The 11,757-nt window shown below is 37.8% G+C and overlaps 2 protein-coding genes across 5 annotated transcripts in view; one reads left to right on the top strand and one right to left on the bottom strand.

The window, feature by feature from the left end:
- The window catches only part of LOC120532024 (zinc finger BED domain-containing protein 4-like), a 1,704-nt gene extending 1,028 nt beyond the window's left edge, over positions 1-676 (bottom strand). The window contains exon 1 of the mRNA XM_039757941.1: positions 1-676. This exon is cut by the window's left edge and continues 173 nt beyond it. Coding sequence (XP_039613875.1) covers positions 1-676 — 676 coding nt within the window.
- Positions 1-11,757, top strand: part of erbin (erbb2 interacting protein) — a 313,904-nt gene that overhangs the window by 20,073 nt on the left and 282,074 nt on the right. The window lies entirely within an intron of this gene.

Genomic DNA, 11,757 nt, shown 5'->3' with positions numbered 1-11,757 from the left:
TTTTTACATCTCTCACTGCTGGGCTGTCATCATCAGACTGTGCCATAGAGTTCAGGATGTTCATTTTAAGTGGCAGGATCATGGATGCCGTTGGAGATGATGCTTCACACATCATGACTGTCACAGTTTTTAGGGTTTTCATGAGTGTAATGAGATTTTCAGCCAGTGCATGTTCTTCCTGAGTTAGATTCTGAATGTTCTTCATACTCTTCTTCACAGTGTTGTCGGCCATAGCAGCATACACCGCAGCTTGCTGTTCAAGGTATCTTTCCATCATATCATGAGAGGAGTTCCACCTAGTTGGAACATCTTGAATGAGTTTTTTTTCACTAAGCTGCAGCAATTGCTGTTTTTTCTTAAACACATTGCATCCTGTTATGCTTCTGTGAAAGAAGGAGACAATTCTTCTCATCTTTGCCAGGAGATGGGAAACCTTCTGCACTGCCATTCCTTTCTGAGCAGCTATATTAATAGTATGCACAAAACATCTGATTTGTGGCCCCAGCCCAGCAGCTGTGACAGCATTAACTATGTTCTTAGCATTGTCAGTAGTTACAGGTATTGTCACATTTGGTCGCACTAACTTCCAATCTTCCACAGCTTCTGACAGACCTTTGGCTAAGTCGTCAGTGGTGTGACTTTCGACCAGGCGTGTCTGCAAAACACAGTTTTTCATCTGCCATTCCGGATCAATGTAATGTGTGGTGACAGTCAGGTAGCTCTGTGTAGCTCTTGACGTCCAGCCGTCTGAGGTCAGAGCAACAGCGGGTGCTGCTGACACTGCAGTCTCTAATTTAGCTTTTGTCTCCTTGTACAAAGCAGGAACTGCGGTATCGGTGAAATAAGTTCGTGAAGGAATACTGTAACGGGGCTCAAGTACTCAGCATTTCCTGAAACCCGGTGTTTTCTACAACAGAAAAGGGTCGCATGTCGACAGCAATAAAAGTTGCAATTGCCCTGTCAATTTCTTTTGCCCTCTTAGAATCATGTGCTAATGGCTGTCTAAATGACTCGGGTAAAGTTTGTAGCATGCGTGCTTGTTGTTGTTTTTGTCTGCTTCCACTTGTCTTTGCACTAGGGTGATGTCGGCGTAAATGCGCAGTCATATTTGTTGTGTTCCCACCGATGTAATTAAGCATTGCGTGGCACATCCGACATACTGTTGTAGTTTTGTCCACAACACGCTTACCATCAGGGTCATACTTCACATGAAAGCCAAAATAGTTCCAGATTTCAATGACGGTGGAGGAGGTTCAACTTCGGGTGGCGTTGAGGCAGTTGCCATGCTGCATCGAGCTTAACTTCTGTCTCGCTAGCTTGAGTGAATGCATGTGGGCGCCGCTCAGTGGATCTGCGCTCGACAATGCAGCCTAGGCGGAGTAGTCGAACGCATATCCACTGAGCTCTCAACACAGACAGCATTGTCAGAAGAAAAGCTGATCAAATAAATACAGTGATCCCTTGCTGTATCGCGCTTTGACTTTCACGGTTTTGCTCTATCGCGGATTTTATATGTAAGCATATGTAAATGTATATTACGGATTTTTCGCTGATTCGGATTTCTGCGGACAATGGGTCTTTAATTTATGGTACATGCTTCCTCAGTTTGTTTGCCCAGTTGATTTCATACAAGGGCCGCTATTGGCGGATGGCTTAGAAGCTACCCAATCAGAGCACGTATTACATATTAACTAAAACTCCTCAATGCTATAAGATATGCCACCTACGCGGTGCTCGATTGTTTGCTTGTCTCTGCCTCTATCTCACCCTCTCTGACATTCTCTGCGCCTGACGGAGAGGGTGTGTGCTGAGGTGTTGTTTGCACAGAAGCTTTTTGCCTAGTGGATACGGACGCTCCTCTAAGAAATGCCGCTTTATCGAGGTGCGTCCAAAAGCTCACTTATTGATTTTTTGATTGTTTGCTTTAATCTCGCTCTCTCTCTCTCTCTCTCTCTCTCTCTCTCTCTCTCTCTCTCTCTGACGCTCTCTGCGCTTGACGGAGGAGATGTGAGCAGAGGGGCTTTTTGCACAGAGGCTGTTTGCTTAGAAGATAGGGACGCTCCTGTAAAAAATGCTGAAAGGCTACCTTCGCATTGATCCCTTCATTGCCGCTGCTTTATCGCGGTGCTTGCATACTTAAAAGCGCAACAGCCCTATTGATTTTCATTGTTTACTTTACTCTCTCTCTGACATTCTCCGCTCCTTACGCGCACTTTGAAGAGGAAGATATGTTTGCATTCTTTTAATTGTGAGAAAGAACTGTCATCTCTGTCTTGTCATGGAGCACAGTTTAAACTTTTGACTAAAGGGTGTTATTTCATGTCTAGAGGGCTCTAATAATGTAAACGTATTTAGAAGGTCGTAAACAGGTTTTCTATGCTCTAACTGCGAAAATATTAGATTTATAAATAAAGAATCCTACTTCGTGGAAATTCATTTATCTGTCTGGAGCGGATTAACGCGATAAACAAGGGTTTACTGTATAACTGTGCGGAGAATATTTATAAACAGTGTGGGAGAGTTTCTAAGGGCTTAAAATATATAAAAATAATCATACAAACATATGGTTTCTACTTCGCGGATTTTCACCTATCGCGGGGGGTTCTGGAACGCAACCCCCGCGATCGAGGAGGGATTACTGTATATAATTTTGTATCGTTCAATACATATGCGTACCGAACTGAAAGCACTGTATCGAACGGTTCAATATCGATACATGTATCGTTGCACCCTTATATATATATATATATATATATATATATATATTTATATATATATATATACAGTATATAATATACACACACACATATATATATACAGTGGAACCGCGGTTTGCGAGCATAATTCGTTCCGGAAACATGCTCGCAATCCAAAACACTAGTATATCAAAGCAAATTTCCCCATAAGAAATAATGGAAACTCAGATGATTCGTTCCACAACCCAAAACTATTCATATAAAAATGATTAAGACAAAATATAAAATACATAATACAAATTAATCTGCACTTTACCTTTAAAAAGAATCATGGCTGGTGTGAGTTTCTAAACTCATGTGGGATTCCACCCAACAGGAAGACACGCGGAAGAGTGTCTCAAAGCAATCGCAGTCTCCCAGCGCTGTAGCAGTTCGCCGTATAAGCGCATCCAAAAAGATCGCAGACATGTTATAAGCGCCTGTCGTCAATGGGTCATACAAGGAACATTATAAAGATCCCGCTGCAATAAATAACAACGCTGTTGCTGTTTCAAGCTGAATAAAACTAGTGTTAAGTACTGAGACTCAGCTTCGTGTTTTGGGGAGCAAGATGGAGACTCACACTTCACAGTGCACACACACACAGTCACAATGCTGTAGTAAACAGAGAGACGCACTGGGCGAGCAAGATAAGGAGAGAGAGAAAGAGAGAGACGTGCTGTAAACAGAGACGCGCTGGCCGAGCGAGATGAGGAGAGAGAGAGAGAGAGAGAGAGAGACACGCTGTAAATAGGGAGACGCGCTGGGCGAGCAAGCGAGATAAGGAGAGAGAGAGAGAAGAACCATCAGCTCAGTTGTGATCACATGATGCTCAGCAGACAAAGTGTATCCATACTGCTCGTATTGCAAGACATCGCTCGTTTATCAAGTCAAAATTTATTAAACATTTTTGCTCGTCTTGCAAAACACTCGTAAACCAAGGTTCCACTGTATGTATGTATGTATATGTATATATATATATATATATATATATATATATATATATATATATATATATATATATATATATATACTAGCAAAATACCCGAGCTTCACAGAGAAGTAGTGTGTTGAAGAAGCAATGAAAAAGAAAAGGAAACATTTTGAAAATAACGTAACATGATTGTCAATGTAATTGTTTTGTCACTGTTGTGAGTGATGAGTGTTGCTGTCATATATATATATATATATATATATATATATATATATATACATACACATACAGCTATTTCGTATCAGTGCAATACGCTGCTTGTTAAAACGGATAACTCCCGCTCTTACGTGCAAGTCTGCGTGGATATTATGAACTATCGTATTTTTATAAATACGGTGGAAATAAATTTTTATTTAGTCGACAGAAATATCTTTGGTAGGAATGGTAAAAACAGACAGGAATATTATTCGTGAATAAATCAACTCAAACCTTAAATAACTTAAAAGAACAAACATTCAAATTTCTTTACTCTTATGTAAATTTATATAAAAAATAAACTTAGATTTTAAATATCCCAAAAGATTTTGCTCTCCATAAAAATATATCCTTTCAAAATTATACAAATTCAAATATGAACATGCTGCATAACAAAACCTAGAAATATAAATAAAATGTGTTCCTTTCAGCAATAACAAATCAAATCATTCAGTTGTCTTTGCTCATATGTCATTTTAGAGCTGGACGCCTGGCATCTTTTTTTGGCCACAAGTTCGTTTCTGTTTGGTGTGAGGTTCTGTGTTGTGGAGATTCTCAGGATGGATTGCAGATGCTCATCAGTGAGGCAACTCCTGTGTGCTGTTTTGTTATTCTTTATCACTGAGAAGAGCTTCTCACACAGATATGTGCTACCAAACATGCACAAGGTTCGAGCCGCATGTAGACTGACTTTTTTTGTTCTTCAAAGTCACCAAAGCGCCGTGCAAACTCAGTGCGCTCGGATTATCAGCAAAGTGCGTATTTGGGAACACCGTAGTGACGACTTGGTTTAACATTACTTGGCAACAGGGAAAGTTGCACTGGTGCATTTGTGTCTCCCATAAAAGCAACTTCACTTGAAATCACTTTGTGATTGTGCACGGGTAAAAACGTCCGCTGAAGTGTCAGATTCTTATTTAATTCTTCTGCTTTCTGTATCTTCTGCATTGCATTCAGGTCTTTCAGCCTCACTGATGAGCACCTGCAATCCATCCTGAGAATCTCCACAACACAAAACCTCACACCAAACAGAAACGAACTTGTGGCCAAAAAAAGATGCCAGGCGTCCAGCTCTAAAATGACATATGAGCAAAGACAACTGAATGATTTGATTTGTTATTGCACGTAAAAGTGGGAGTCAACCGTTTTAACAAACAGCGTATTGCACTGATACGAAATATATATATGTAGATATGTATGTATATGTATATATATGTTTATATATATGTGTGTGTATGTATGTATGTGTGTGTATATATGTAGATATATATATGTATATATGTGTATATGTATAGATATGTATATATATATATATATGTTTATGTGTGTGTTTTAATGTAGGTAGATCATTTCGACCGGGTCATTTTAGAAGTAGCTCGCAAGCTGAAAAAGTGTGGGCACCCCTGGACTAGAAAAAGAGGAGCCGGCAGTAAAAGTGGTACTGGACAAACAGATGTGTTTAGAGATTCCTTATCAGATCTAGAAGGAGTATGCAGACATTTTGATGGGAGTCAAATCAAAAACCAAATTCAAGTTTATCTTGTCACGTACAAATTATACATATAGTACAATATGTAGGGATATGCTTAGCTACTCCAAGTCTGTGCTTTTAAGAAGAATATAAATGGACAAAATTATGAAATCATTCATCATGTTCCTGTGAAAACACTCTGCGTATTTTATAATTAGAAACTGTGGGTTAGTGCTGACATCAGGAATACACTGAAGGCATGCAACAATTTATTTTGAAATGCAGATACTACTTCGGCAGGAAGTCAAACTGGCTAACCTTCAGTAAGATAGTCCAAGAGAGGTAGAATTTAGCAGATGTAAATATTTGTGTAAACTTTTACAGGAGTGACGCATGCTTATAGACTACAAAGTAAAACATAATCCAGTATTTCTTCATTTTCCCTTCTAGACCAAGTTGATGTATTCTATACCTATTTTGATTACAACAACACGCATCCCTTCATTTGATTACCTTCAGTACCATGTGATTCGTCCTTTTTCATTCTGCACATGACCTAAGGAGGACTTTTAAATGAGTTAATGTCCACAAGGCATTCGATTTGGATGGAATTTGAGAACTTGCTAAATGGCACAAGAGACTCTACCCCTTTGGGCCCTTGAGCAAAGCCCTTAACCTACAATTACTTACTCCTGGGTGTGATGTTAATCTGCATCCAGCCCTGCAAGCAAGTCCTCCGGCTTACATGGAAAAGTTTGGGGTTGGTGGCAGTATTGGCACTCCAACCACCGTAAAAGATAAAAAAAAAACTAAAAAAAACCTTGCTGTGTGCTGCACTCGGGTCCCAATCCAGGTGGTTTGTCATGTGGTGGGTGTGGCAGCTCGATATCGGTGCATGCTCTCAACCTCCTTTAAAAACTTGTAGCAACCAATTAGCTGACTTTTCTAGCAATGCTTAATGTTTGGCTGACAGAATTTGTTGTCCTCCTCTGCTTCAAAATTAATAGTAAAATGGTCTGAATGACTACAGGATGCAATCGTGAAGATGTGATTTGAAAGACTGTTTCTGGGTCACATTAAAGATAATATTAAACATATAGCCATATCCTTTACACTTTATATTGTTCCAACACATTTGATTAAAACAAACTACTATGTCAGAGTCCTGTGTCAAGATTGCAGCTCAGCATTTTAATAATGTTGTTCCATAAAAACTTACCATCAAACTCCTCAGTTTAAGACTTGGTACCACCCTTTTGACTTTATAACCAAAATACCTCGGCTTGTGCAGACTGGCAACATCACGTTCTCTGTGTTGACCCTCATCACAGGTGCTCTACAGGTTAAAATGCTTTTCTACTTGTTATTCAGCTCTTGACTTGTAGCCAGACATAGCTCCAACTTTGTTAATATTTTGATGGCACTGACATTATGGACCTTTCACCCAACATTGATAATAGAAGAAAAGGTTTGCCTCCTTATTCAGTGGTGCCCAGGACAATACTTTCCCCCTTAATGTCAGCATAACAATTTTTTTGTAAAGTGATCTTGAGTTTGACCTAAGGCTTATTTAACTTATTATTATACAAACACTGGTTGACTTAGCTTATTCGTGAATCAGCCATTAGGTACTGTTTTATGTTGAACCTGTGGGCTACATAAAAGTAATTAAATGCCCAAGTTTTAAAGTTGTGATCTAGCACAGAAAGACATGAAACTCATTTTTTATATTTTTTGTTTTGTTATCTTTTTGGAAACGTTCTCTACTCTGTACAAAATAGACAACACTTTATGGTATATCCAATGTTATCTACACAATTGTTTCAGTTTAACCAGTGCAAATCCTTCTGTGACTTAACTTTCAGATTCAGATATCCTTGGCATGAAGGATAAGCAAGCGTCAATCTACTTTGCTGCTTACAATCCCACAGCTGTTCCTCAAAGCACATTAAATGGATTTTCAGAGTGTTAAATCGGCTGAACTGTTAAGAGATACTAAATAGAATTTGGTATAATGAGATTCAGTGAGATGAATATCGGTAGTGCCTAGATTATCATTTTAAGTACATATTTAAAAGAAGCTGTATTACAGTGCAAGTTCATAATGTGTTACACTGCAAAAAATGCTAATACACCACACACATATAATAGTTATAGCATGAAGACCAATACATTTTTTTCTGACTTTAGGTTAAAGAATATTGTATTGATTTACAAATATTGTAATTTTTGATTCTTTTTTCTTTTCAAGTCTATATTTAACCTTTACTACTTTATTTTTACCTATGTTGTTATTGTTTACAAGTTTTGAAAATGTAGTTAATTGACCCTGGGTTCTTGGTATCTAAATATGTTTTGCATTTTTTTTTGCATTTTTTTAAAAATATATAAATATAATTAAAGTAATACATTTTATTTTTTACCTATTTGTAAATATGTACGGAACTCTGTGCTTCTAAATGAATGGTGTATTAAATAAAAATTTAATTGAAATAATCATAAAAAAAAAACAGCCTCAGCATTTAGGCTTCATTACATCCCTTTAACCTTTTAAAAAGTTTTGGATGAAATGATGCTTTTGACCTGCTCCTAACTTTTCACTCCTTTTATGTTCCAAAATGTGTGGGTTTCCAAATTTTTATGACTGCAGAAGCAGGGTGCCAGTTTTTTAATCCTTTTAAACATAGTGAGTGACATGATTCTAGTCACAGTTCTGTATCTGTAAGTGGCAAAAAAAGAATGCCAAACCTCAATAACAGTGTGTCCTGTGTGCTACACTTTCCATGTTTGCTCAGTGAAAAACTGTATCTGCTTGTTTGGGATGAAGTTAATGCTGTGCGAGTACAGAATTATGCATATGCTGATCTCTCATTAAACTAAGCCAAGCATCAATTGAGGAGGATTTTGTTTTTGGAGAGTCTTGCATAAATCAGCAATTGGCTTTAATTTTTTCTTTGATATTTTATTAATAAAATCAAATGGAAATAACATGCTAGGATGAGAAGCAATCAACATGTGAAGTGGTGCATCTCCCCTACACCCCGTTCCAGGTACCATGTCCTGTGCCATAATATAAGGATCTTCAGCAGTGTCAACTGACCACACCACTATACCATGACCAGACCAAGGAAGCCTCTGCATCAAAAAATTGTCCTCATAAAAGATTTTAATTTGGCAGCAGCAGAATTCTAGTCGTTCATGGAATCACTGGATCTTTCTTTGATCCCTGATGCAGACTGCTCTAAAAAGTCAGATTATACAAGGGAGACAATTGTTCGGCTTAATTACTTGTGAGGTCTTCCATCTTGAAGCAAGGAGAAGTTTAGCAGCTAATATGCTAAACATAAGAATTTATGCTAGTTCTAAGAAAGAACGAGGCCTGAAATTCTACAGGTTTAAGAATATGTTGCAAGGAGGAATAGGAACTAATAGCATTGAAGAAAGTGAACATAGGATTAGAAGCTAGAAAGCCAGAACAAGCTTATTATGGTTAAGAAATAACTAAGTAAATTGATGGTTGGGGTTTTTTTTGAAAAGAAAATGTGACATTTTTGAAAATGGTGTCCAAGCAAAAGGAGAGATAATGTGCGATCCTGAGCCCATTGAGAAGAGGATAATAGGTTTAAAGAGATGTATGAATGGCTCAATAGGCCCTAAGTGCTGAACAAAGCTGCAGTTAATGGGAAATGGTGGAGAAAAGAATGCCAAAGTTGGACTGAAGATTTTGGAATAATTCAAGTCCAGAATACCCAAACAGATCATATAGCACTGTAGTGAGGCATACCAGCAGACAAACAACTTGGGCATCCGCCTGCTAGCAATGCACGATTATTTAAAAATTGGTGAGATTACATGCCATTAATGTATGTTGCCTACATTCCTGTTTGTCTTAACAGGCCCCAGATGTTTGTCAAGCCTAATCTTGTAAAGCATTTTGAGATGCATCATTTGTATCAAAACGTGCTATATAAATAAATGTTGTTGATTTAAATCTTCCAAATTTCTCTCAAAAGACTCAATCGTTATATTGGCTGAATTTTTTTTTTACAGCAAACTAATTATAAAAAAGATTTTTATGCCATATGTATTATGGATATTTTTGTACATATTTTATTAAAATACATATTTTAAGGAAATTTTATTTATTTTAGTATTTTTATGGTCACTGAAGAATAAGCCTACAGTATTTCATAAATCAATCAATCAATCAATCAATCAATCAACATTTATTTATATAGCACATATTCATACAAAAAAATGTAGCTCAAAGTGCTTTACAAAATGAATAGAGAAATAGAAGACACAATAAAAGATAAACATAAGTCAACATTAATTAACATAGAATAAGAGTAAGGTCCGATGGCCAGGGTGGACAGAAAAACAAAAAACTCCAAAGGCTGGAGAAAAAAATAAAATCTGTAGGGGTTCCAGACCAAGAGACCGCCCAGTCCCCTCTGGGCAATCTACCTAACATAAATCAAACAGTCCTCTTTGTATTTAGCGTTTTCATCGAAGGACCTGATGATGATGGTCACGTAGACTTCTGGCTTTCAGTCTATCAATGTTGGTGCATCATGATGCTTTGAGTAGGTGGTGGCAGGCGCGCCACCACCAAGAAACCGGAAAAGAAACAGAAGAGAGAGTAGGGGTCAGTACGGATTTTAGAGCCACCATGAATAGTTATTATGAAGAATTGAACATACAGAGTATCAGTATTAAGTTAAAGTGAAGTTATAAAAAGGCCATGTTAAAGTAATGTGTTTTCAGCAGTGTTTTAAAGTGCTCTACTGTATTTGCCTGGCGAATTCCTATTGGCAGGCTATTCCAGATTTTGGTGCATAACAGCAGAAGGCTGCCTCACCACTTCTTTTAAGTTTAGCTTTTGGAATTATAAGGAGACACTCATTTGAAGATCTAAGGTTACGATTTGGAATATAACGTGTCAGGCATTCCGATATATAAGATGGAGCGAGATTATTTAAGGCTTTATAAACCATAAGCAGTATTTTAAAGTCAATCCTGAATGACACAGGCAACCAGTGTAGTGACATCAAAACTGGAGAAATGTGTTCGGATTTTCTTTTCCCAGTTAGGATTCTAGCAGCTGCATTCTGCACTCGTTGCAAATGATTTATGTCTTTTTTGGGTAGTCCTGAGAGGAGTGCGTTACAGTAATCTAGTCTACTGAAAACAAAAGCGTGAATTAATTTCTCAGCATCTTTCAATGATATAAGAGGTCTAACTTTAGCTATGTTTCTTAAGTGAAAAAATGCTGTCCTAGTGGTCTGATGAATATGCGATTTAAAATTCAGATTACAGTCAACGGTTACCCCTAAATTTTTTACTTCCGTCTTAACTTTTAAACCTAGTGCATTAAGTTTATTTCTGATACCCTCGCTGAATCCATTATTGCCAATTACCAAAATTTCAGTTTTCTCTTTATTTAGTTTGAGAAAATTACTATTCATCCATTCAGAAATACCAGTAAGACATTGTGTTAGTGTATCGAAAGAGTCGGAGTCATCAGGTGCTATAGATAAGTACAGCTGTGTGTCATCAGCATAGCTGTGGTAGCTCACGTTGTAACCTGAGATAATCTGACCTAACGGAAGCATGTAGATTGAGAATAACAGCGGACCCAGGATAGAGCCTTGTGATATATATAGTTAACACTAGAATCCCTGAAGCCTCGTAATCCCGGGTCACCATAAACTTCTTCGCACCTCTCCATTAGTAGCATTTGTTTTGCAAATTTGTCAGTCAGCGCAAGCAGCCTGCTATCCCATTCCCCCACCGCTACAGATGTGTAAATTGTGGCATGAGCTTCCTCGTGTAGCTAAAGTCACTCGCATACTGAAGTAACATTGCACATGTACTTTGCAGCATGCCTGTGTCAATCAAACAGAGGAAGCTTTGAAGTCTTCTTGTGACTTTATGCTGTAGGAAGATAAGTAATTAAATATAGGTAAATAACATTTGATGTGGCTTTTATATAAGTAACATGTTTTTTAATGTAAAGACCATCACAAAACATAATCACAAACAGATACCTAGGAGAGCCCTTTAAGCCCTGTTGTTTCATTGAAGGATACGTGTGTGGCAGATTGACTGGCATGATGATGCCCAACCTGTTGCTGCATCCAAGCGTTGCTATCTTTTGTCTTTATGCCTGGAGCAGCTGTGTTTTTCTTATGTGTGACTGGACGTTTCTTGCGAGGAGGGCTTCTGTTTTTTCACTGATGTGGAACCCTCATCCTCATTTGAGTTCACCTCAGTTATAGCACGTCTTCATTTAAAAACCACAGTGTCAAATTGAGGGAATGTGACTGAGAGAAAAAAACTGAATTAAAAAAAAAAAATGC

This window comes from Polypterus senegalus, chromosome 7 (assembly GCF_016835505.1).
Source record: "Polypterus senegalus isolate Bchr_013 chromosome 7, ASM1683550v1, whole genome shotgun sequence".
In the NCBI taxonomy this organism is placed as follows: Eukaryota; Metazoa; Chordata; class Cladistia; order Polypteriformes; family Polypteridae; genus Polypterus; species Polypterus senegalus.
Note: the sequence above shows the minus strand (reverse complement) of the source record. Positions and strands in the feature narration are given on the sequence as shown.